The sequence below is a fragment of the Montipora capricornis genome, chromosome 2, assembly GCF_036669925.1.
Source record: "Montipora capricornis isolate CH-2021 chromosome 2, ASM3666992v2, whole genome shotgun sequence".
Classification (NCBI taxonomy): Eukaryota; Metazoa; Cnidaria; class Anthozoa; order Scleractinia; family Acroporidae; genus Montipora; species Montipora capricornis.
This window is the reverse complement of record NC_090884.1, coordinates 48,690,718-48,717,834: the sequence shown is the minus strand read 5'-3', so window position 1 is coordinate 48,717,834 and position 27,117 is coordinate 48,690,718. Positions and strand designations below refer to the sequence as shown.

Below are 27,117 nucleotides of genomic sequence, written 5' to 3'. Positions count from 1 at the left end.
TTCGAGGGGAAGGCGATAATTAGGTTAACCGTTTTTCGTATATCACACCCAAGAAGACTAAAAGGTCAAACTATTGCGCCCCTATTCCTAGGAGCCTTTTATGGGTATTATATTTCAAGTCCCTGACCGCTGGTCGCGTTGGTTGGTCCGTTCAGATGAGATTTCCAAAACACGACCTCCCGCAAGAAAGTTCAGTGCTTTTCAGCAGAACCATAGGCCACCCAAACGTATAATTCGAATGCACTGTCAACGTAACGATTTGTAGGATTTCTGTGGGAAACATGAAATACCGAAAAAATCGGCTAAGCTTAGTTAAAAGCGAGAGAAAAAAAAAAAACTTAATTATACCTCACCTTGTGTGTTCGTGTCGATTTTTAAGGCTCGAATTATTCGTTTGGGTGACCTGTGGTAGAACCAAGGCAGACAGTCTGCATCTTTTTGCGATTGTTATCAAATTAACATTTTATTGGTTAAGTATGATTCAATATACAACGTTATTTAACGCCAACAAATCATGGAAAGTTGATGGCAACTAGTGTTTAACTAGAGTATTTGACATTGCGTTGGGCTAACAGCCAGTCGATGTATCATTAGCGTAACATAAAATGCGATAAAATTCACATTCTTGCACTAGAAATTCTTTCGACTGTCACTTTGGCCTGCTCTACGCCAGGAGAAATTAAAGAAAGAGCCGTGAAATAACAGGTTTATGACGGTCGTTCATGATTCTGGTTTTTGGCTTCGAGAAAACTATAAAGTGAGATTTGTACAATAGCTAATTGAAAGAGTGATGCTTCCTTAAACAGAAGCAGGATCCATCTCGAGGGCAAGGCCGAGTATTACTGGCTGAGAATACGGCTTTCCAAAAGTTCGTTAACTGGATTGCGGCTTTTACTGACAAGCCAGATTTCATTGTGTCGTTTGAATAGCCTGGAAGGGCTGTCGTAGCCGGCAGTATAGAACATATTGGTGTAGAAATCATCCTCCAGGTTATGCTTTTTCAGTGATGCTACAAGCTCCTTGTAATGCCTCGCGACCTTCGTCATGTCCGAGAAACCGCCATACTCTTTCACGTAGGCACAGAACGGTTCGACATCTGTTAACATAACATTATCTGCAGAAGGGGCAGGTGCGTCCTCTTGGTGCTTAAAGGGGATGAAGAAGCTCATCGTGTAGTTCTTCTCGACAAACTGAGAGCCGGATCCAGACTGGAGGGGTTGCATCTTCATCGTTACAGGAACGGTCATGTCAATCTTCATTTGTTCTGCGTTACTGCCTTGTATGTACCTGAAAAGACGCCAGAACGCTGTCCTACCGGCAGCCTTGGGATACATATCTATGACATAGAGAAAAAATCAAACATAAACCTAAGACCCACAATCCTTCTTAGTAGAATTAATTTAAATCTATAACCTAGAACATATGGGATGTACTGATTTCCCTTTAAGGTTACTGCTAACCTTTTCGATCTCGAATTTTGCAAAATGTTTAAAAGCTACCATAAGATAGATCATTACGTTTGTTTTCTTGTAAAAAAGAAATTATTAGAAAATGTTTTTTTTTTCTTGCGGAGTTATTGCAAGTTTTGTGTTTTTCGTGATTTAAACTTAGTTTGACGCGGGAATACACCCGGATATCTTCACTTTATAGCTTGTTGAGTTCGTCATTTATTTGTAATCGATGCCGTTGTGTTAAAGGGATATGCCAGGCAATATCGTCCTTACTAGGCCATGAAACGCATGAAACAAGGAGAGAAGTCGAAACGGGAAAGTTCTCCCTGGGTTGAAAAGTATGAACAAGACCGGGTCTAAAAAAAAGAAAGATTCCATCGAGGAAACGGAGAAAACTCAGCTCGCTACTAGCGACAAGGGCTAAGTCTGCAATCAGGTATGCAGCGCTCAATGTCAGGGGGCCTAATTACCTCGATTTTCATTGGTCGGCGGCATCATAGCGGCATGACTGCATTCACACCCGCATTGACAAGGTGTGAAAACGCGTAAAATCTTTTCAGCCAGAAAACTCGGGGTTAATTTTTCCAGGAATAGCTCCTCTTCAAATGAATTGATAGGGTATGTAGATTTGAGGGATTTTTTCAAAATTTGGGCAAAATGATCGTCGGATATTGGTCCACGTAATTGTGTCGGGCTTATAAATGATTAGAAATATTTTTACTTTGACTCGTCTCTGCGTGTCGCGAAACGGAAAATTTTACATTGGTCAACTTCAAAGTTTATTTTCTCAGAAACCAATTGGGAGATCCTAAAACCCCGACACATAATACAGTACAGTTTGTTTGGTTGTGCGTGATAATGCGAAGGCGGGTAATTCAGCAAAGTGAACATGTATGGTTTTGTGTTTGAAGCTTCGCGCACGCTAAAGAAACCCTTAATAAAGAAAAATGTGCATATATTCGGATTCTTCATTTTATTACCTTTTCGGTGATCTATAGTTAGCTGGAGTTTTACCGAAAATAACGCGCTTACGAAAGATTTCCCGGAAGGCACCCCAAAAAGGTTAGCAGTAACCTTAAACTCATTCCGCTCCAAACCATGTTAAAAATAATTTGTCTGTTGTCTGTTGTTAGATTGCCCTCACCCCTCCCTGAACAAGAACGTTGAGATATTTTTCCCACAATTGCTTGTAAATTCGCCGTTCTCGACAAGAGTCTAGACAACGCTGCTCGCTTCATGCTAGCGTCAAAGTGTAATGCAATTGAAACACTCATTTTGGGAAATAAACCAATCATAAGACAAGAACTTGTGATTTAACTTACTTGTTACACTCGTAGACACCCACTTATAAGACATGGGATAGCAACGTAGCTTGAAGTCGGTAGCATTAAGGTCCTCCTCGTAGAAAGATGGACAATCGTGGCCATCACAGAATTCTGGAGCCTTTTCAACCACGGGTGGCTCATCAACGGATATGATTGGTGTTGACTTCGTGGGGGATTCTAGAATAGACCTATTTTCGGATTTGGGCTTGTGGTTGATGCTGACGATCCAAATTTCATTGTGACGTTTCCAGAACTTCATGGGAGAGTCGTAACCTGCAGAATAAATACCATCAGAGCTGATATCATCGCCGCGGCCATCTTCCTTAAGGGCTTCTACAAGTGTCTGGTAATTCTCTCGAACTTGCGACAAACTTGAATAGCCACCGTACACTTTCACGTAGGCGCAAAATGGTTCGGCTATTTCCAGGTTGACATTTCTATCAGTTGGTGAGGGTGCGTCTAGCTGGTGTTCAAATGGAATGAAGAAGCTCATGGTTTGATATGACATCGATTGGGATCGAAGTTTTATTTGCATAGCAACGGGAACCGTCATGTCCATTTTCATTCCGGCCATATTGCTGCCGCTGATGTATTTGAAAAGGCGCATGAAGGACTCTCGTTTGCTGCTGGTACCTGGAAGAGAAGCGTGAATGTATAATCGTATATTTGGACAACTTGTATATTGGGGTTAACCCGTTTATGGTCGTTCGTGCATATAATCGATTTTCGTCACATATCCGCTAAAATCAAGTCGAAATGTTGAACTTATTATACACGAATATTGTTACGGAAATGCACGTGACCAAAGCGGTTAAACAGGAGTATGTACAAACAAAACCTCGCAGTGTTCAATTTTACTGTTGTGCTTGAAGCAAAGTTTGCAGGATCTGTACAGATCGAGAGATAGATTTTGAAAATGGCCAAAACAAAAAGAAACTTTTTCGAATTTGCATTTTTTTCTTAACCTGTCTACTAAGCTTTGCATTTGACATGGGCAATGTCCAGACAGTTCTTTTAACAATTATGCTTTTTTTCATCGCAATTAAAAAATTGAAATTTAAAAAATAAAGGGCACGCGAACGAAACTACATCCCACACAAGTGGTCATGGACTCTTGTTGGTACTAAATGTTCGAGTCTAATTTATTCAGAGCGGTTTTCAAATGAGTGTCGTAAAACCAAAACCAAAGTAATTACTTTGGCCAAATCAAAAAGGGCGGAGGCAATCCATTAAACCAATCAAAACGCAAAGTAATTACACGTAACCGACACAAAGCGCGAGAAAATGTGCACGCGGAGCTACGATTGGTTTTGGTTTCACTTCTGATTGGTTGAAAAAGTGGCGCGAGAACTTTGAACCAATAACTGAGTGAAGTAATGCAAAACCAAAGTAATTATCTATTTTTTTATTTATTACAATTTAATTATGGCATGCAAAAAAACAGAGGCCAAGGGATGAAATGCAAAAGAGTCAAAGACCCCATATTAAAGCAGATCAAATATTATAACAATAAGAACACTTAAAACTGTACTAAGCCATAAAAAAACCTTTTAGCTAAAGCTTTAAAAGAACGAAGGAAAGTGGAAGGGAGTTCCACGTTCCCACAACTCTTGTACGCCAATGCCGAGTATATTTTCTTTTTCTCGGTCGAGGCCATCTTCAGTTCACTAACGAGTGCTACAGCTTACACCTATTATTAAGACTAAATTAGAACAAGACTAAATTAGACTAAATTAAACTTACACCAAGACTAAATTTCTTGTGCTCTTGACTGGGCGGCAGAACCAGATATACTTATGCGGGAAAAAAAAAAAAAAACAACAGGCAGGCATCTGAACCAACCAGGAGAGGCCATGTCACGCTTAAATCCGTCATATGGGATCGTTAGCTTAAATCTTCATGAGCAAGAATATTTTACATTGCAAAAAAAAATATTTATTTTGTTATATTTTTATATGTATTTTTCGAACTGGTCCCCATTGACGACAAAAATGGTCAGGGGTTTTACACAGAGTAAAATCTATATGTGCCACTCTATAGAAGGAAATGGGAGGAACTCTTAATATGGAATTCTCTTTCGAATTAAATCAGAAGAGGCCAGTAAGGCACTTGGGTGAATACAATCTGTTTGCAAGAGTTGAGGTTTTCAGATTCTACCGATATTCTCCATGGGGATAAAGTTGTCTGTGATGGCCGGGTTTCGAAAGGGTTATTTCTTTTTACACAAATATTTGGCATTCAAAATGGTCGCCTAACATTTATGGGAAGCTGTGCACATAGTTTGCTGAGATTTTTGTAAAAAGTTCTCAGTTCCAGTTATAATTTCTGAAAGGAAGATTTTATTGCTTAGAATTTTCTTGTGCTTCAATCATTCAACACGAACTTTGGTAAGCTCAAATTCTTATAGCTACATTACTCCTTAAATCATGTAGATTCATATACAAGAAACTTAGAAATGTCCTGTAAAATGAATACCTTTACATAAAAAACAAGACAATTTCTTCATCTTGGCCGACTTTTTGCAAGACTGAATATTCAAGAGTAATCTGTTTTATCATATCCTGCCTTTCTTTTCTCGTTTTGTTGTACAGAATGTTGTTATACAGTGTTCAGTCGCGAAGTTTTTATAGGCATTGGCGGGTCTTGACACTACACAAAATTGCACGACACATGACCCCTGGCAATCTCTTTCTTTATGACAATGAATTCTTTACCGGATAAATTACGTTCAACGAAAATTCTTAAGGAATTTAAGAAGGCTGTGAGAGAACTACATCTGTTATATGTACAGATTTATATGATTCATTGTAATAATTTTTAGAGTTAGGATCGTTTATTTATTGATATAGTTAGAATGTTAGTTATTAATTGATCATGTATATATACATATACAATTTTTATTTATTTATTTATTTATTTATTTCACTTTTCTCGGCATATCAGCATGTATTTTCTAGGGGCCTAATCAGCCTCATCAACCCGAGTTGAAATAAAGTTCCTTACTTACTTAATGAAATACAGCTTCCAGTCATTTACATGTATCTATCATTGGAAACTTACCATCATATCGAGTAGTCACCCATTTGTAGGATTTTGAATAGCATCGAAGTTTGTAGTCGCTAGTCTTGTTTAGCTCCTCTTCGTAAAAGAGCGGGCATTCATATTTGCCGCAGAATTTCGGGGATTTATTTGACGACTCAGAAGCTTCAAGTTGCTTTGGCTTTGGAATGAGTTCCTGCAGAAACTTGGATGGATTGAAATTGCCGGCAAAAACCTGACCAATCTTTTGAACAGCTGAACCAAGGTCAAATTTCCTTATGGGCACTTTTTTAGAGAAAAGATCCAAAAGCCCAGCGTCCACAGTCACCAGGCAGAGCACAAGAAATACAGGGACTAACCTCATCTATGAAATAAAGAAAGAACACAAATTGTTAAGTATTTGTTCTGCAAAATTGTAATAATACGATCTGGCACAACAAATCTTCTATTGCGTTTGTGGGTGTGGGTGACTGTCAAGTTTACATACTTATGCTGTGGTCAAAATGGGATCTTTTTGCATTGGTAAATTTGAATTGTTGACAGTTTTAACTAGGGAAACTTAAATTTAGAATAGTGACCGATACTTCCCCAGGTAAATTACCCAGGGAAAATGTTTTCCATCGAAGCTTGAATTCATCAAGAGAACAATAGAATTTCTCTTGACAGTTACCCTACATGTTTTGAAGGGGTAAACTTGAAATCCCAAGGTATTTAGCCAATAGATGCTCGTCGGCAAACGCGCTGATGATAGATTTGATTTCATCGCGTCGCGTTGTAACTGAAACGAAATGGAAGTCTTTTGTCGCGTGCGTGTGCGTGTGTCAAAGGAAGAAGATGGAGTGGTTTAGATCGAACGTTTAAGTATAAATCATTTGCAATCAGTACGCGTTTCATTTGAAAAATGAATCGAAGAAAAATGGATAAGCGAAAGAAAACTGCCGAACGAGAAACTCTGATTGAATTGCTGCAGGGTCAACAAGAGTGATGATGAAAGCAGAGGATCGAGATCGCGTGGCAATGCAGGAACATGAAGTTTGAAATGGAAGCCGAAAAGAGGCACCAAGATTTCACTCTCGCTGCTTTAAAGGAGCTCGAAATTTTAATTTAACAAGAAAGACTGAAATTTAGTCCCCTCAATCCCTTGTAAATACCTGGATGTGATTTGCTTCACTGTGACCTTTTCATTTAGGGAAAATGAAACCCGAGATAAATTTACATCGGGTATACTCAGGTAAATTTTCCTTAGGTAAATCGATTTTCTATCGGGCAAAAGTGGGTAGTGTGACCTCAACTATAGTTTCCGTTATATCTCGGCTATCAACGATTAATTCCTGCACAGGTCAGCTTCCTGCCTTTGGTCGGCATCCCGTCCAAAGCGAGTGCAAAGGCTTTGCCCTGGCTTAGAGTTGGAAAATAGAGAGAATATCCGAATCATAGCCGTCGGGGACACCCAGGAGCTTCCCCCAAAACGTATTTAGGTTCAAATTTAATCCTCTCTGCCATCACCCCCTTTATACGAAGCGTTTGTGTATGAAAATAGTTTTTTTGCAATTGAAATGACTGCAGATGTTCTTACTACAGATAAGAATTTGAACCTTTATATTGTTATTCTACATCAATTGAAACTTACTTGCACGCAACAAAAAGGGGATTTGCTTTTTTGATTACGTAATGCAGTTTAGGGTATTTCAATGGGCAAGTCGTTGATAGTAACACCTATTAGCAGATGACATTTCTGACTTTCTTGATCGCTCGCGAAGAACATTTGCCATAAGATTTAGTTCTCGCAAGGCTTGTTATTGGTAATGATGCACAGGAAGAAAAATCCGGATCGACCACACCTAACGTACATTCTCTCAGAAAGTACGGCAAATCTACTTTAAATCACGTTTTACCTTCCAGTCAACGAAAATCTCTTACACTGATCGATAAAATAGCCTTATTTCTATTTTTGTTTAATGCGATCCTCATGTAACAAGAATGAAATTGACGTGGCGCAACTTCTGGTCAAAAGGACGTGTTACGTAATAAAATTCTACTTAATTTGGTAAATTCTTCAAGAAAAGTTTAATCGAGGGTAAGAAATGACAATTTCGAATTTTTGTGATAAGAAACCTTCAGTCTTTCTTTATCAGAAATAACCCTCGCTTTCAAAGAAAAAACTTATTATCCTTAAGTAAAAGTTCTCAGTAAATTGGACAATTTTGAATATGGAGGATTGGAAAATACCTAAGACTTTAAAAATACTGTAGAACAGATTAAAGTTATTTTCCATAGGGTTCTAAAGTAAAGGAAAGTTCGACAAATCGACTGATTTTAAGATTGGGATCACTGTAGTTATCGATTTCTCTCCACCGTATGTCAACGGATTGGATTTTTGGTAAAAAACCTATTGTATTTACAAAAGCAACTCATTCCTTTATAAGTTATTTGATAATGAGTTCCTAAGTTTGTTTTTTGCATTTTAAATTAATATTTAGCAAGAGGTAGGTTACTCACCTTGACGCAGTTGTTATGGATGGAATCGTTACACGAGTCTTTATATTCAGCAGGCACTGCAAACGATTGTAGACGAAAAACACCGGCCTTTATAATGCATCACCACGTGATCATGTATGCGGACGTTGATCAGGGAGCGATGACTTTGTTGTTTTGGCCTCGTTTCAAATGACACATTCACGTGCAGGAAACAATGATCCATTATATCCTAGTGAGGCTTGATGCACGCACGTGCGTAACAAGGCCAAAACAACGTTATAGCATGCACAGCTGGCTGTTATGTCGTTGCACGCGGAACGGGCGAAGCCGAGAGAAGGGTAGGGCGGGGGACGGGGGGTTCTTCGTTTCCCCCGCCCCAGCCTTCTCACGCCGCTCGAAATCTTTCGCGACCACAGGTGATAACCAGCTACGTAGGCTACAAACCTCACTACCGGGAAAAGTTCCTTGGTCACCACTTTCTGGCGCCGTCAAAAATACAATTTGTCAAACATTTAACCTGAGTATCAGGCTTTTCTTTTCTTTTTCTTGTTTTTTCTTGGCAGATCGGGAAGAAGCGAATTCCTCCCTACCCCTACCCTGTTGCTAAGAAAGGCCTGACACTCAGGTTACCAAACATTCTGTTCTAGGGTGTATTAATTTTACAGCAGATCCATGTCAAAACACCAACTTTTCGCTTTCCTTTGAGGGTTTTATCTCGGAGTATTCCTTCTTTCCACCGTTCCTCTCTGACCTCGATTCACTGCGGCGCCTGATACCTCCCCCCCCCCCCCCCCCTCGCTAAAACTTGCGCCTTTTTTAACAAATACGTTTCATTCGAACCCGGCCTTGAAGTTCTTTAACCTGACCACTGGTATCCATTTCTAAAGAAAAATTCTAACAAGTGACCTGTAAGGAAATCATATGTGACAAAACTTTCAATTTTAGGGGATGAAAATATATTACATAATTTAAAATATCGAACGCATAAGTGTGTTTTGACACGTGCAACGATGGCGTCAATAGGACACTTTCACGTTTTCAGTCTTAGGTAACCATCCCAAAGTCAGACCCGGTGTCTTTGTGGCTCGCAGTGAGAGGGTAGTGCACTGAACTCATTCCTATTCCAAACCACTGAGCAATAAGCACGCAATAAGCAATAACCCTTTTACTCGATTTTTGTGCATTTTCTCGAGTAACTACTGGTGACACAAGCAACTTTTTCATTTAAAAAGATAACGCAGCAAACTATTGACGATTCAGTTAAATATCTATCATCAGGAGCTTTTCTTCAGATCTCGTAAAGAACAAACAATCCGGAAACAATCCTTTGAAACAGTATGGGTTTAACATCTTTAATTAAACCTCGACAAATTATTGTATTTTTGCCAAAATCGGTTTACGGCTACCGTCACGGTATATTATGTAACCACCTTCCAAACATATTGCCTATGATTTCAGTCGCCCATCGTTGCAACTTTGTAACATTTTATTAAGAAATTTTAAGCCTAGTCTTTCTTCTAAGAAAATCAAAACTGAATAGGTTTCTCAGAGCAATTTTCTGCTGTTCTGATATGTTTGTGGAAATAGATGGGTTATCCCTGCATGTGTCAAGTGTACATCCCCGAGTTCAGATCAAAACTACAGAGTCGAAAAGGATTCCAATAGGGCTGGCGAATGGTAAAATCCGAGACTCGCCGAGACGCCGAGATCCTACTGAGTTAAAAATCCGAGCCCGAGATTCCTTGGTAAAAAGTTTCGAGATTCAAAAAGGGTAAAAACAAACCATGCAAAAACGAGATTTCGAGACTTACCAAAAACGCTTTCGAGATTTCGAGATCCCGCTGAAATTTTCCGAGAGCCACGTTTTTCGCAGTTCCAATACATTGTCATTTTTATGACTGCAACAGCTCTCGTTCTGTTTATTAGCCCATTCAATATACACACGGTTTATGGTATTACCGCCTTCCAAATACATTAGTTCCATATCTCAATCGGTCATCATTGTAAATTTGTAACATTTTATAAAGGAAAAAACTTATAGTGTCTCTTCTAAGAAAATCATCAAAACTAAATGGACGGTAATTTTCTGCTGCTTTTTGTTTGCTAGGCTAGATGGCGGCTTTTAGCTGCGTGTGTCACGTATGATCCATCAATGGTGGTATTCCTTCAGATCAAACCTAGAGAAAGTTGAGAGGGATTCCATAAGTTTGTTATGTAGCTCGGAGGGGTGTTAAAATGCCGGTATGCAACCGTCGTTAGGTTGTTTAATGAGGGCAAGAGCCCATACGAGCTGAACCCTCAAATACAATTTGATTTGGGTTGGCTTGCTTGGGTTGCAGTTTTAAAGAAGCCAGCCTGAAAAAAAAAACAATAAAAGAAGCCAGATTACCGTGCATTTCAACGGCTCTACTGAAAGGTGGTGACTTGCGGTGGGCAAGCTATCAATTAGCTACCTCAGTGGTGAGCTGGCTGATTCAGTACTTGTTCGTATTCTAAAGAGGTGAAAGTTTGATGGAAAATGCATATCATGTTCTCATTTTCAGTTAAAGGCGATTTTCTCAGCGAAACTTCATCGCAGAATATGCGAAGCAAAAAAGCCTGAAAAAATTCGAGGTTTTCCATGGAACTGATCGAGCCAATGAAATTGTTGTCGCGCTGCACACTGCAATATGTGTCCGAAGGGCTGGAACTGCTTACTGATTTTAACATATCTTCCATCGCACTTTCAAATATCCTACTGACATTTTTCCCGAACTCGCAATCAATGAGCTCCCAGATCAGTGTGCATTTGCACCATTTGCAATTCTTAACACAGCGATGATCAGTTCGCTTTACACTGCGAAAACAGTCTTCTTTTGCTAAGAATAGACAGGAACTGCGTTAAACTGAAAAGAGACTCTGTCTCTCAGGGTACATTAGCTGCCGCGGTTAGGAAGTCGATCATGATGACTGCAGTTCCGAATATATGGAGTCATACATATTTGTAGAAGAAAAGGAAATGTACAAACATCAAGTTTCTTCATGAGTGTTAAGACGACCATGTGAAATTGTTTTTCAAAAAGCTCTATTAGCCTAGTGTGACAAATCGAATCTATTGTAGGTGAAAATTGTTTTTTTCAACAAAGCAGGTCGCCAGCTTTGCAAGTTGCATGTCGAGTTAAATTCCAGACGATTAAGTTTATCGTGATATTTTTCCGTTGTAAGCTAAGATTAGATGATTTTTTTTTGGAATTTTGGATTTCTCACGTAAGCTTATATAATCGTAACCTGCGAACGCAGACGTCTTTCTAGCGCTTGCCTCTCTCCACAATTTCTCTCTCCTGAAAAGGAACGTCTGCTAGCTCGGGCTTCCAAACGATTTCTGTGACATCAGACCTTTTGTTTGGTTCTTGACCAATCAAATTTTACGATAGAATGCAAGCTCGAGTTACTCTTGCGCGACTTCGCGCAATTGCGTGTCTGAAATACAGGCAAGATTCTCAGTTGTGTCGCGTGACATAAACAACCATGAACGGAAACTCCCAAGAAGATTTCTCACGATTGTGAATACTGCATTCTTTGTAGAGGGACGTTATTGGTGGCTAAGGAGAAGATACGTGTGTTTGGTAAAAGCAATGTTGACGTATGTTCTTTGGTATATCGTGCCACAAACGTTACGTCGACTGTGAAAAGCTAGCCATTTGTCGCATGCTTTGCTACAATCGTATTGAGCGATTCTATCGGCGGTAATGTTTCCCCTCTTGTAAAAAGGATGGCGAAAGGCCAACTGCAACACACCGGAGGCAAAACAAGTCAACCTCGTTCCAAGGGCTTTTCACCGCCGAGAGCCCTGGGACGGGCGGTGGTGAGAAGCCATAGGAACGAGGTTGAAAAAAATTCTGGGCTTCGGAAATCACCGTGCGGACGCTACTAATTTGCACAGCTGAAATCAGCAATAATATAGTTGAGAGTCCTGGAAATGGTCCATGTCCAATCCAGTTTGCTCCCAGTTTGCTGCCATCGATCGTTCCTACGCAGATTCCATTTCAAGTATTTATTCCATCAAGCCGCCAAAACTTAGTTCAAAGATCTTTTCCTGGTTTAGAGAAACGACCGCCAGAAATACGTTTGCGTTCGCAGGCTAATTTAATCGTTCTTATTTATCTCTCAGATACTACGCACGCTGTGATTGGCTAAATTAGCGGTCCGTATTCCATAGTACGGCTACCCTGGTCCCAGAGGTTTTTCTTGAGCGGCGAAGAACCTCTGGTTACCTTGGACTTGTATCTCCCTTTCATGCACACGCCTGGATCAGGATCTCACCCTTAGGCTCGGATTGGTTGATATCTTTTGCAAACACGCAAATCAACATGATTGGTTCGTTTGACTGGTAATACCTAGGGGACGCGAGATTGCTTAGTTGCCATTGGACCCTTTGTTAATTATCAATTTGTCAAGTTTGACAGCTGGTGTGTGCATGAAAGTGAGATTCAAGTCCAAGGTAACCAGAGGTTTTTCTCTTCTCGCCCCTTCGCAGCTCTCTCGCGGCTCAAAAAAATCTCTGGGACCAGGGTACAGTAAGGCTCGCTTAATTTGAAATTTCGATAAAACATTCTCTAGAAAGTTTTTCTTGTCTTTCTGTTGCATAAACATGTAACGCTATGTAAAACTGTTTGCATCTTGCGAGCAACTATTTTAAAAAGCCAAGAATTTTATCGTTTTTCAGATCTTTATGGCGGTTGAACCTTCCGCTTGACTTCAACTAGTTTCCTTTCCCCGCGACTGATTACCATATAAGTAAGAGGAAAAACGCGGGCCCGTAATTTACAGTACGGTGCTCAGTGCAGTACCGTTAGAAAGAGGTATTTAATTGAGCCTGTGCTCAAAATGCGGTCTTTTCAGCGGCTTTGGTATGTACAGTATGTAAGACCATTCACGTATAACTTTCACAACATGGCGGACGAATTGTTAGATGGCAAAACCAAACCGAACAAACAGCCGAAACATTCGAGAAAGAAGCGTAGGATTACATTCTTGTTAAATTGAATATTCGAAAAACGTTTTCTATAATTTCCTGAAATCTTTTTTTCAGAGACTTCAGCACGTCGAGGAAAAACAGCTGTTACCAACGAAAACGCAGATGAACAACAAAGGTTAAGATTATATATTTTGAAGTCTTGTGGCGTTTTCTCGTGATTACTGTATCAATCATTCTTTTTTCTCAGTTTAGTGCACCTTTTGGGAGAAACTAAAGAATACGGGGCCATGTTAAAAACAGGAGAATGATAGAATCGCATTCACGCTAGGGTAACCAGTAAGGTACTAGTCTGCGTAGCGCGCAGGCGGTTTCAGTCGGTTTAGACTCTTCTTTCCGCCGGGGAATGACTTTCGAGTGATCGTTTGAATGTAATAGCGACGCGAAAACCTGCTTAAAAAAGCAAGCGAAGGGAGAGGGTGCGAGGAGAAGGTCCAGCGAGAAACTGCCTGCAATCAAACCGACAAGATTTTCGATACTCCCGTTCGTAGGCAAAAGGGCAAAACATCGTTCCTGATTGGCTGATTAAGTGTCCAAGAAAATTGGCTTGTCAGTCTGTTCCCTTTCGCAAAAGTGTAAAGACAATGCAAAACAGAGTGAAAAGAGTGGACGATCTGGTTTCAAACAATCTGGAAACTTCCTTGCGGGATCGGGGAGCCTGGACGGATTTTCTTGTGTTCTTAAAAAAAGAGCAGAAAGACATTGTAAAGCAGCCAAAGCTGCGGCTACACAAGCGATTTTTGTCTCGCGCCGGCGATGCGATTTTTTTCAGATTTTGTAGCGTCTCCTGCGTGCCAGGGTGGCTACACTTGTGACAAATTTTGGCAAATTGAAGGCCGCGCAAATTGCATACTTCAAGAGACCTGGGCACTATAAACAGACATTCCTCCTTTAATTTCATGGGCTAAATACTCTTTAGTCGCGTCGCAAGGGCGGGCAAAATGTTGCAGGGTGGCTACACGAGCAACTACATGTATCTCTGTGATGTTGCGAAAGTTTCAACTCTGGGAACTTTTTTCTTGCGATTTTTTCACCTGTCACATTGCCAGTTCAAGGGTGGCTACACTTGTGATTTTCATCTCGCGCTGGCGACGCGACAAAGTTTGAAAAAATCACGTCACCAGCGCGAGCAAAAAATCGCTCGTGTAGCTGTGGCTTAATAAATAGAGGTGATATTTTGGCAGTTCATCCCATGGGATTGGGAAAAGGCTTCATATTTCAGCTTTTTCTAAAAGTAAAGGAGAAGATGACCAGGGAAATTTGTTCTGGATTAGTACACTGTAATTACTCCTTTGAGAAGTATCATCGATGACCTGGTTACAGCAGCTGAAGGATTAGAGTTCACAGGAACCTTGTTGGTAGCTGCCGAGATGGAAGATGAATCCGATAGCAAGTTCGAGCTAGTTTTCGCATTGGCAGAAGATGCACTGGACATTGAAGGCACTGGTCAAGGTGCTGACAGGACATTCTAACTTCTGCTATTGTGTGGAGGCAGTGCGGCCCAGTGGTTGGGGCGCTTGCCTTGGGATTCGGAGATCTCGCATTCAAGACCCTCTCTGACCACTACTTGATTTGATTCTGGTAGTTTCTGGTTCAACTTCTCGGCTGCACTCATAGATAGCCAAGCGGTTTGCCTCCGGCCAGTTAGGATTCTTAACAGTTGTTGTAGTTGTTCTGTTCTGTCTTTTCGTTGATTGTGTTTCATTGCCCTGAAAAGCCCTAATGAGGAGTGGTCAATATGTATGATTTGTATTGTATTGCTCAAGTTGAAATCTCAGTTTAATCTTGTAAATTTTTCCCTACCAAATTAATTGTACTGGCAGTATTGGCCCACTTGGTTAGGGCACTTGCCTTTAGATCTGGAGATCCCGGGTTCAAGACCTGCTCTGACCATTTTGTTGAAAGTTGTTCCCAGTAGTCCCTGGTTCAACTTCCCAGCTGCACTTGTAAATAGTCAACTGGTTTGCCTCCGGTTAGGGTTGGGATTCTTAACAGTTGTTGTCATTGTTGTGGTGTTCCGTTGTTTTGTTAACTGCGTTTGATGGCCCTGAAAAGCCCCTATGGGAAATGATCAATTAAGTATGTATTGTATTGTATTGTAATTGTATTCCCGCCAATGTTTGCACAAGGCATGCTATGATTGGTTGGTAGTTGACATCAAACCGGTGCTTGTCACGCATGATTGAAATGGAAGGTTTCGAAAATCCTTTGGGGTTGATTGCAGCCAGTTCCTTGCTCCTTCTCCTCGCACACTCCCCCTTCACTTGCTCTTTCAACTTATGTTCACTTGAAAGACAACCCCAGTGTTCGCTGCTAGCAGAGGTCTCTTTCCTTTGTGCGCTCACTGGGCTGATGAGTATGGGAAATGAGAACTCTGCCATGGGTTAAAACTCACTGTGTTGAGCATCCCTGGTGATTACTTAGTGACCAAATCCTTAGGTGATACTTCATGTTGTGTGGGCTCACAATAAAGGAGTGCATGGGACACAGCAGGCTCAATTCAAAGTCAGCAATCATATCATGGGCCACGCGGTTTGAAGAGTGGTGTCTATGGTTGTGGACAGTGTTTAGATCAAAGTGAGTTTCAACCCATGGCAGAGGTCTCCTTTCCGGTACTCATCAGCCCAGTCAATGCAAAAGAAAAGAGATCTCTGCTAGCAGGGAAACCCCGGTGGAAAGAAGCTTCTAAAATTTAACAAACCACCTACTACATTGGCTAGTAAGCTACTGGTTTAACGCAATTGCTTGGTACATGTAGATGGCCTCAGTCAAAGGAAAAACAACTAATAAATTTCTGTGGCTCGGCTGCTTTTAATTATTTTTCGCCTAGTTAGTATGATAAGGAAAACAACATGACTGCTACACACACATGTACATGTATAACAACCTTACAGTCCTGTTACAGGTTTTATTGAAAGAGCAGACCTAAACTAGATTTCAACCCAATTGACCATGTGATTTCGCTGCACATGTGTTTTACCATCTAAGCTACAAATCAAGTCATCTGGTCGGTTTGGGGCTTGATCACATTCAAACCTGGACTTTTTTCGGCTTCTTTTGCGATGGTATTTAAGTTCCTTGTTTCACTGCTTTGATCTCTTCAATACCAATCATCTCAACTCTACCACCCCAATATAATATATTTTCATGTTATTTATGATATAAAAGTAATGAACTCGCACTTGACTAGTTCCCAGATGGCTTGTTAGCTCAGATAGTAAAAGCACTATACAGTGCAATTGCAATTGGTGGTGGGCTTTGTGCTTTCAAGCATAGTGAGGGGATTTTAAAATCATTTTCAATAACATATTGCTAGATTTTTTCTACTCCTGCAGATTGAAAGATCTGGAAGTCTCAATTCGCTCACAGGTTGCAGCAGAAGAGAGAGCTCATAAAATTGTAGAAAAACTTGTTCTGGAGGATAACATCTCAACAGACTTTCTTATGCACGCAGTGAGTAAAATTAATGTGGAACCTGATTTGCCTGATTATAAGGTCAGATTTTCTTTTCATGCTAAAACACAAATTATGTTTTTTCAGCATCATTTCTTTAGACTTTTGCAAGGGGACATTTCAGTGTGCAAGAATGTTTCCATGACAGTGTTCCTTGGTTTGGCTAGCCCAATAATGTAGAAATTTGCACAGTGTTGATATGGACATTTTTAATCTTTATAAGCTAGTAACCTTAAATTTCAATAAGTAATACTAGTGAGAACAAAGCAGAGTTATTGTTGTATTGGGGAGATGAAAAATCAAATGAACTTGAACTTTTTATTCATCTTGTCAAATCAAAACATTGGTTTTTGATGCGTTGAGAAAACCAGTTCCTGGAGAAAACCTCTTGGTGAGGAGTAGCTATTACATGTAAGTGGAACCACGAAAGTTGGCCAACATAATTGTGATGCTGATCCTTAAAACCAGGCCAAGGACAATTAATATTGGTAGATGGCAACTATTCTTGCAATAATTCATTATGTCAACCCAGTGCTTCCTGCCTCCGATATTAAATGTCCATTCTGGCTTCAGTGTGCTGCAATTTGCATCCTTATAAGCCCATAATTATGAGCCTTTGGAAACTACATCTCCATTTGTGTGCTAAATTTGTATAGCTGGACAGTCAAAAGTGCTCAAAATTGAATTATCTAATTAGAGTCTTATTTAGCATATCAGAGGCATTTTGGAGATGGAGGGTGTGATTTCCAAAGCTATGATAACTATGATTTTCTTTCAGGGAAATCTCATTACCACAAGTCACTATGCAGATGTGGTTGAGGAAAGAATGATTGCAAAGAAATGTGGATATGCAATTTGCAACAACCAACTGAGCAAGGTACATGAAGATAGATAGATAGATAGATAGATAGATAGATAGATAGATAGATAGATAGATAGATACTATTAGATAGATAGATAGATAGATAGATAGATAGATAGATAGATAGATAGATAGATAGATAGATAGATAGATAGATCGTTTATTATAAAAACACATTGAAGTCCGAAGACTGATTTACGTATATAATTACAGAATGAGAAAAAATATATTATTTAGAAAAATTTAAAGCCTTAAAAAATGTAATCTAAAATATCTAAAATGGCTGACTTACATAATTACTTACATAACAATAAGAGTTTCTGAACCGATCGGTCTTACATACAGGAAAAGAAAACATCCAGAAATAAGCCTGTACCAGAGCAATCTGAATTACGAGGATAATTATTATTCCTTGTGCATAAGTTGGTGATGATGATTATCTTTTCAAGTTTTTTTTTTTTAATCTGTTGTATGTGCCATTTTTTGTGCATTTTTTGTTTCAATAGGTACCACTTCAAAGGTATAAAATCTCCCTGAGAACAAATAAAGTGTACGACATAACAGAGAGGAAGGTCAGTTATACCTTTTTCCCTTAACTGATGAATTTTTCCCAGGATTGTCTCTCGTGAGAGCTCTTCATTTATTTTTACAAAATACCATATAAAATAAAAATTGCTATAATTGCAAATGATTAAATTGTTGATGCTGCATTGTATTTGAGGAAGTTGAAGTTAAACTAGTGATGCTTGATGAGTGGTGGATTCAGGGTCACTATATAGGATTGAAGGCCACTGAGCTGATACTTTTACCAAAAAGTGATTAATAAGTGTTCTTTTTGAGACACTGATGTATGAATTTTGTCTTTTAGTGCTTTTGTAGTAGCTTCTGTTTCAAGGCCTCCAAGTATTTTGAATCACAAGTTTTCGATTCTCCTGTGTGGACACGCATTGGAGAAAGGTGCTTGAACATTTAATGTACATGTATAAAAATCCGTGTGGTTAATGTCAGTAATCATGAATGGTAATGGTAATGATAATGATAATGATAATGATGATGATGATGATGATGATGATAATAAAAACAATAAATTTTACTTTCAAAAGAAGCCTTCCTCAATGTTGTGAAGCTTAGAAGAGACGAAAAATATGGCCATTTATTTCTGCTGCAGCATAGATAAGAAGCAAACTGTGCAAATGCAATTTTTTTTTCTATAACGGCTTACATAAACGTAATCCATTGTACCGAAGGTTTTAAGCCTCACGTATGGATGCACCACGACTTTTTCGTCTATTCATTGTATGGGCTAGGAACCAGTATTGCGCAGGCGTAAATTTGGTCGGGTATCTTATGCGAACAAATCGCGAACCTGCTTTTTTTTTTTTCTTGAATGGCCCTTAAGTCACGACTCAAACCTCAAGAGTCATTTGTGAGGTTTCACATGCTTAAGACATTGAAGAGTGCGCTTTTCTTTCTTCCCAGTCTTAGGCCATTTTCTCTGTTGGAAAACGATGACAGCTCCAGTAGGTAAGAGCGTGGAATTATTTTATTTGCGTCCGAGGAATTAATTCATCTGTAGATTCAAGGTAATCGCTCTGCATATCGATAAAGGAACGAACCCATTACATCCGCCATAAATGTCTCCCCAGGAGACATCACCTTATTGATATATGGCATTACATAATCATATCGTTTGTGTTACCAGATAAATGTTCGAGTAAAAATAGAGCTGTAACCAGGATAAGACGTAATTTAAAAAAATGGTGAAAAACCCAGAACGTTCTCTGGTTAAAAGATTAAAAACATAAGTTTTCGGCTATCCGTCTTTACTAAATTCTCAACCTCGGATAATGCAATTCTAGCTTTCTCATTGGTTCACTGGATCTCGGTTATCAGCCATTAGTATATACTAAAGCAGTGGATAGCGTTGAACGCGGGCGCTGATTGGCTCTTAATTATACCTGCGTTTGACCTTATATGGAAATGAGTGCGGCAAATGCCGCTCAGCATTAAATTTTTGGCGCCCGGAAATCACATCACTATCCGGTCGTTTCTTAAACTTTAATAAAATTTAGTAAAACCTTAGGTTGAGAATTTAATAAATCAATTATTCCATTCGGCCTTGTTGGATACGAGAGTGGTAACAGCCAACTCGACGCTAGGCGCCTCGTTGTGTATTTACCATCTCGTATCCAACGCGGGTTCATGAAATAATTGTTAAATAGCCTTTAACGAAGGCGATATATTGATAGCCGAAAGCCTATGTTTTTAATCTTTTAACCAGAGCACGTTCTGGGTTTTTTTACCTTTTTTTAAAAAAAGATGAATTTTTGATTTGTCGGAACCAGGGTACTGATGACGTTTCATCACTCATTAAGATCCAACTGAAAGCAATAAATGCGTTTTCACACGAACGGGGTTGTCACAGTGGTGATAGCACTTTCCTTCCCCTCGGTTGTGTCCCAGAAACGAAAGGAAGGAAACTTTATTTAAGTGTCAAGTCGGTCTAGCGCTGGAGCACTAATAGGGGACACTGTACGTAAATCAAGTCAAATGTTCGTTTTTGAGGAGAGGGGAAACCGGAGTACGCGGAGAAAAACCTCTCGGTGCAGCGTAGAGAACCAACAAACTCAGCCCACATATGACGCCGAGTCTGGGAATCGAACCCGGGCCGCATTGGTGGGACCACTACGCTATCCCTGCACCCCACACGGCTTCATATGCCATTGTTGGTAGGACTGTTTTAACATAGGATCGGCAGTGGAGATTGTAAGAAACATGTCTTAAGGCCACTTATGTTCGAAATATAATAGACCAATTTCGATATATTAAAATTCGGTCCTAAACAAAAGGCATCATCTCAAGGCTGTGGGGAATAAACTCATACATATGTTTATTCCCCAGAGCCTTGAGATGATGCCTTTTGTTTGGGACTGAATTTTAATATATCGAAGGTGATCTATTTATTTAATGCGCGCCTAATTGAGATAACCTGCACAAACTGTCCCGTTAAGTTAAGTCTGAGCATTTGCAACCGATTTCCAACAATAAGGTAAATGTTTAATAGGGTAAGCGTTATGTTTTAGGTTGGGGTAAATGCAGTTGTTTATCTTTACTTGTGAAGCAGAGTTTAGGGGACATTTTATAAAGGTGTAATGTACAAGTGCTGGTGGACGAACAAAAGAAGCTAAAGAGGGATCTTTTGTTTGAGTCCACCAACGTGCCGGCGATGACGTCGCATGAAAACCATCTAATAAGGGTCAACCTAGACATAGCAATGTTTACTTCCGGATTCCTTCCGTTGTTTCCTTAAGCTCTCTGATAGGTGGTTTTCATGGGACGTCATTGCCGCCACGTTGGTGGACTCAAACAAAAGATCTCTCGTACTACATACCCTAATACTGTCCCATACTACCTTTCGGCATTGTCGCGAGCGTTCTTGGGCTTCTTTTGGACAACCTTTCTCAAAATAGCTGTATATTAGATGCACACTCAATTTTGACATTCAACACAAAGAGTCTCACTAAGTCTAAGTATTTGATACCTATTTTGAATACAATTCATGGCGTTTAGACGCTGTCCTTCCACCGGGTTCGTGCAACCGTCTGTTGAGTTTTGTGGTTATCTTCTCTAATGTGATTTTTTTGAAATCCTGGTACTCCGGCTTCCCATATCCTTAAAAACTAACAGTTAACGTGGCTTACTACAGTTTTCCGAAGAAAATATCAAAGAATTTGAAATCTGTGAAATTAAAGCAACAGGATAATTCTTTTCTGAAGTGTTAGCCACTGCAATTGATGTAAAATGTAATTGTATCTGACAAATAAATGCAAATCAGGGGAAAATGTTAAGTAAAGTGACCAAGCTCCTGGACGGTCGACTGGAAACTAGACATTTCAAAGGCCCTTTTTCTCAAAACCTAGCCGTACGACCAGGGTTAAAATTTTGGGAATTTGTAATGAAGACGAAACAGTCAACCTTTTTTAAAAAAAGATCTAGCAGACAGTTTTTTCGGTTATTATCAAAATGGACGAAAATCGACGTTTTTGTCATTTGCAAAAAACCTGTCTGACAGATTTAACTATTTATTTCTATACATGATTAGTTTTTCTCGCTAAGGAAATCCTGAAATTTTAAGGTGGGGTCGTACGGCTAGAGGAAAAGGCCTTTGAAATGTCTGGTTTCCAGTCCCCCTCTAGGTGCTCGGTCACTTTATTTAGCATTTTCCCCTGATTTGCATTTATTTGTTAGGGAAAATTACATTTTACATCAATTGCAGTGACCATCACTTCAGAAGAGACATCCTGTTGCTTTAATTTCACAGATTTCAAAATATTGATCTTTTTCTTCAGAAAGCTGTATAAGTCATCTTAGTTTGTTGTGCTTTTATTTGACTTATATATGCCAATCGGTAACGCACCGGTGCTCGGCTCTGTATGCTCATTTTTGCATGCATCTGTGTGGCAATTTTGCGTCTAATTCGAAAATCAAGTTCAAATGTTTGATTTGAGAGAAAACACTCGACTGTAACAGAAAGCAATCGTCGTTCGGAAATTTTGGCTTGCGATCATCCAAAATTGGATTCTAAATGGTCCAGTTTGTTGGCCAAAAGCTGCAGCGAGCGTACATGTAGTTTTATGTATTGTTTTCTTTCAGCGCTAATTCGGAAGGTTTTTGCCCCTCATCAGCTGAGCATAACACTTGCAAAGATTTTTTAGATGACAGTGAAGAAAATTTCCCTCAAAATACAGCTCACGAATACAGAGATTTGGTCTACAACCCGAATTTACGGACAACCCATTCTGAATCGACAATACCAGAAAGATGCCGTCATGATCACAAAGACATTCCAACAGCTAGAGTTTCGTCGCTGGCGCTATCTTCTCCAACTGATAAAGGACAATTCCCTTCAAAAATAGAAAAAGTGATGCACAGTGAAGATATGAAAGTTCATTCGGTTAAAGAAGTATTTCAACAGTGGTGTACCCCGTTAACATTAGAGTTTCTTGGTGTTTCTGTGCAGTCAAAAGCGCAATGCAGCTTTCCTGACAATGGTATGTGTTTGTCCTCTAATATCAAGTCTCCCTAATATCAAGCCCCTGTGATCAAAGAAATCACTGCCTGGTTTTCCTTAGATTCCTAGGACACATTTTACATTGCTAGCGCACATTTTTACATGTTGAGTTGTTTCGTATTATGTTATAGTAAATTCTGATTGTTTTGAAATTTCCTTGAAAAAGAAACCAGATTAGTTACGTTTGAGAAGAGTCTATAGGAATTGATATACGATTCTTATATAATGTATAGTGTTACAGAGCGTTTTCACTCACGTGACCAGCAGCCATATTGGATTACTGAAACGAAAGAAGGTATTTGCATAAAAATGGAGTTCAATTCCCGGACGAATAATTTGGCAGACCATCATGGCCGCCATTTCTTTGTTTTGGAACACAACATGGCCGCCGTGACGTCATGTGAAAAAACTCTACACTTAATTTATCAGTCGTTTTAACATTTATACTTGTAATTCTTACACGGTATGTCTGAAAACCAGCTTGCTGAGCCATTTACCGTGTTTTAAATAAAGTTGATTGATTGACTGAAAGTGTGTTTACTTAACACCTTACTGAATCCGTCTTATTATATATGCAAAACGCGAGTTTAAAAGTCTGAAAGCCCAACTCTCCCGTGCTGCATATTAATTCTGCGGCGTACACACGCATTGCATATTTAAACTAGTGAGCCTTTGACGTCATTTTCTCCTCGAACCAGCTCTCTCAAGAACATTAAGTTAGTAATGGCGGACCATCAAAGAGGAAACTTCCAGTTAAAATAAACAAGTGTCTTTTTGAAATAAAGCCTTAAACAGTTGGTCGCTTAGTGTTTAGTAAACATAGTTTTGAAATCCAAAGCAATATAAGAATTGACTTTTCGGTCACAGGGGCACTTTAAGAATGCAGTGCGTGTGTACGCAGCACGGGACTTTTGGGCTGTCAGACTTTTAAACTCGAGTTTTGCATATATAATAAGCTGCGTTTACACGCTGAAATTTTAAGCGAGTGAGTCAATGACGTAACTTTCCGGATCCTTAGATCCAACCCTCTGATGTCCAATCGATCAGTTTGGAACCTGAGTAATGGTCAAACCATGAATTCTAAAACTTACGCTCAAACAACCTTTGAATAAAAAGCAAAGCTCAATCAAGTGTTAAGCAATCACACTTTCAAAATCTGAAGAAAAAAAGGAAGCGAATTTTTGATCATAGTAGCACTTTAACTTGCTGCTTAACCGACAACCTCGTTCTCAGACCCTGGGAACGAGGTTGCTTAACCGAATGCGATGATCTTCAACCCTCGTGTATTCCGGTTTTAAAAAATGGCCCCAAACGGTTTTGCTTTTTGTCTCAGATTGGACGAATATGTGTCGCAGAATTTTTATGCTAATCCCCTCACAGCATAGCAATACAAAATCGAAGTTATCGTGAAATTTCTTTTTCCTCTCAATTTTTAACCGCTCGTTTATTTTCATGCACTCTCAAGGGCTGACTTCTTTTTTCATCCATTTAACATATTCCACATACAGATTCTTTCGCGGCAAGGGTTGCTCTTTTTCTGCAGCCCGCGACAACTGCTGAAGATGATTCAGATTCAGATTCGGAGAAAGAAACAAACCCGAGAATTTCCGATGATAACATCGTCATCAAGGAGAGGAAACGGCTTACTGAGGTTCGTTTCATTGACTGTGTTAATGAAAGGCTGTTTTTCAATAAGATAACTATTATTAAATATTGTCGATTCTATTATGATGTCTTTATTTTATTGTAGAATTCAGTCTGTATTTTACCACCGATTGACTCAAAATCACAAAGCATCATCAGACGAAGAATCGTCTTGGAACACTTGTTTCGAACGTAAGTGTGATACTGAAATTAAAAGTGGCTATATGTATATCGTATGACGCCAACTCAGTTAGGTAATCGTTTGTTCAACACATGCAGGGTGCTCACAGAATAACGTGAAGTAGCACTATAACGGCTTAAAACTAAAGCATAACATAAAAGAAATGCCAGAGTCAAAGGACTCCGCACATGGATGGGCAAAAAATGACAAAACAGATTGTATTTCAGTTAATGTTGATAAAAGTTTTCCTTGGATAATGAGGGTTTAACCTACGAACTCAGAAATCGTCAGTAGCTTCATTTTAGCTAGAGTCCAGTTGCAGTGACTGTCTTGGATTCTTTCCCAGGTTTCCAGACTTGTTAAGTGAACTCAAGTTGACAGTGGGTGAAGTATCACGTGATGTTACCGAACTGGTTCACACATTCAGGTGAGTTGCCACTGCGGCGGCAAATTCTGCGCATTACGTGACTCTCTACTTTTTTATCTTCTGTAGAAAAGTTAGGGCTCTTGGATTGGATTGACCACCTTCACTTCAAAGGAAAACAGCTATGAATGGAAGTGTCCCCAGTAGTGAGAACATTTCGTTTTCCTTCTTCTCGTGTTCCCGGTTCTTCACTCCTCTTTTTTCGAGTTCTCTTGTTTTTTCGTTTCTTCAACACCGACGTTCGAATTTGACTTGATTTTTGCCGGTGTTCTTGTAAGGCGCATTTGATCCTGTTTACATGTTTATTTTCGCTTCAAGAAAATTAAATGTTATTTTTTATTGATAATTATCATAAAAGTTGGAGTGAAGAACTCGCGTTGTTGGGAATACATTGCTGATTTCAAGCCGAAGGGGACTAGGTACGAGTCTGTAAATTCTGGGATTAGCAACGATAGACCACTTTCGATATATTAAAATTCAGCTTGGCAGCGAGGCCTAGAGGACACAAACAAAGGATACTGAATGAACATGTTTATTCATTTCTTTTGTTTGTGTCCTCTAAACCTCACTATCAAGATGAATGTTAATATATCGAAAGTGGTCTATTGATCCGCATAATCAGGAAGAGCACACTAAGATTTGCAAAATCCCCAAGTTTGGTGTTAATCGGGCTAATTTTGACTGAGATACAGCCATTTAAATACGTCAAAATTTACAAAGAAATGTTTGGTCATTCGTGTGCTCCAATGGCCATACATTTCTTTGTAAATTTTGACGTTTTTAAATGGCTGTATCTCGCATAATATTTGGTCTATTGTAAAGTTTGGTTTGCACTTTCTGACCATGTGGATCAATACTTGCTAATCCCATAATTTGAAGACTCGTACCTTGTCGCCCTCGGCTTGAAATCAGGCAATAATGGTAATAATGTTCTTCTATAGAGTGTTTTCACGTGATGTCACGGCGGCCATGTTGTTGTACTTAAACAATAGAACGGCGGCCATGTTGGCGTACGCAATGATCCTCCGGGAATTGAACTCTATTATCGTACAAACGTTTTGCTTTGTTTCGGTGGAAAAATAAGGTTAAGGTTACTGATCACGTGCGTGAAAACACTCTTTGGTATCCTCTTCAAGAGATATTTTTAACAAAATCCACTGAAAAGTGTCCTTTCTTTGTTTTTGAGTGGTGTCTTCTTTATATAATATTCTGAGGGTGTTAAATTCCAGAGGAGCATAGCATATCGGTCACTGTTCACTGCATGTATTTCTGCGTATTTCTCCAACTAATTAATTTGGTTCTTGCAGTCTTTGTAGTACAAACGTCACCCTGAAGCCGCAGCAGTGGAAAATTGTCGCATTGGCCGTGATTGTTATGTACGTACCATTCACATTCAGTATAGAGCGGTTTTCAATTAAGAGTCGAAAGTAATTAGCGAATTACTTTGGTTTATGATTACTTCACTCAGTGATGGGTTCAAAGTTCTCGCGCCATTTTTTTCAAACAATCAGAAGTGAAACCAAAACCAATCGTGGCTCGCGCGTGCAAGTTTTCCCGCGCTTTGTGTCGGCTACTTGTAATTACTTCGAGTTTTGATTGGTTTACTGGATTGTCTCCGACCTTTTTGATTGGCCAAAGTAATTACTTGGATGTTGGTTTTACGACACTCAATTGAAAACTGCTCTATCTGCGGCCGCTTAAACCTGATTAAATTTGCTGGGGAAAATCGATTGGCATGCGCCACATTTGGTAGAGAAGAAATCTCATGCATGCAAGAGGTCGTTATTTTTAACCCGAGCAGGATAAACACTAAAAGTGAGGAGAAAGTGCTGCCTTAGTAGTAACATCTGCGAGGGTGAGACTCTTGCCTCCTGTAGTTTCCACCAGTCCTATCGTAAAAGGACGAAAAACTCTATAGGCTTGACGGAAAGCATTTGTTTATAAACGTTGTTGGACTTTCAAAGGACCAATACGTGTAGTTTTTGTAAAGAGTTGCTGTTTGCAGGTGTCGGTGTGTAGCTTATCAGTGTTTTACAGCGAAGTATACACGTAAAGGAAATGCGTCTGCGAAGCCTTTGTTATCTCTCCGTTACATAGAAGGCGCGCCGCATCTGTAGCGTAGGCACTAGTTGTTGAAAAGACCGGATAAGTTTATCCGGTGGATAAGTCACTATC

The 27,117-nt window shown here is 39.6% G+C and overlaps 2 protein-coding genes across 3 annotated transcripts in view; one reads left to right on the top strand and one right to left on the bottom strand.

The window, feature by feature from the left end:
• Positions 1–435: 435 nt before the first annotated feature.
• On the bottom strand, positions 436–8,430 carry LOC138025268 (uncharacterized). Its single transcript, XM_068872502.1, has 4 exons — positions 8,315–8,430; positions 5,837–6,179; positions 2,774–3,409; positions 436–1,336 (listed from the first exon to the last, which is right to left on the bottom strand). The coding sequence occupies exons 2-4, from the start codon at positions 6,177–6,179 to the stop codon at positions 840–842; spliced, it is 1,476 nt and encodes a 491-aa protein (XP_068728603.1). The 5' UTR covers positions 8,315–8,430; the 3' UTR covers positions 436–839.
• Positions 8,431–13,217: 4,787 nt separating this feature from the next.
• The window catches only part of LOC138025252 (putative RNA polymerase II subunit B1 CTD phosphatase RPAP2), a 14,754-nt gene continuing 854 nt past the window's right edge, over positions 13,218–27,117 (top strand). For both annotated transcript variants that reach the window (XM_068872486.1, XM_068872492.1), the window contains exons 1-12: positions 13,218–13,292; positions 13,365–13,425; positions 16,643–16,760; positions 17,539–17,637; positions 18,129–18,194; positions 18,491–18,579; positions 19,102–19,146; positions 22,276–22,673; positions 24,202–24,344; positions 24,444–24,529; positions 24,865–24,945; positions 26,250–26,318. In XM_068872486.1, the coding sequence (XP_068728587.1) occupies positions 13,226–13,292; positions 13,365–13,425; positions 16,643–16,760; positions 17,539–17,637; positions 18,129–18,194; positions 18,491–18,579; positions 19,102–19,146; positions 22,276–22,673; positions 24,202–24,344; positions 24,444–24,529; positions 24,865–24,945; positions 26,250–26,318 (1,322 nt within the window). In that variant the 5' untranslated portion in view covers positions 13,218–13,225. The remainder of the gene's footprint in view (positions 13,293–13,364; positions 13,426–16,642; positions 16,761–17,538; positions 17,638–18,128; positions 18,195–18,490; positions 18,580–19,101; positions 19,147–22,275; positions 22,674–24,201; positions 24,345–24,443; positions 24,530–24,864; positions 24,946–26,249; positions 26,319–27,117) is intronic.

Bases quoted from the DNA above. Each gene is read 5' to 3' on its own strand.
- LOC138025268 (XM_068872502.1), bottom strand. From the start codon at position 6,179: ATGAGGTTAGTCCCTGTATTTCTTGTGCTCTGCCTGGTGACTGTGGAC. The intron at 3,410-5,836 runs GTAAGTTTCCAA...CTTCTCTTCCAG, and splicing joins GGTGACTACTCGATATGATG to GTACCAGCAGCAAACGAGAG. The intron at 1,337-2,773 runs GTAAGTTAAATC...TCTATGTCATAG, and splicing joins GGTGTCTACGAGTGTAACAA to ATATGTATCCCAAGGCTGCC.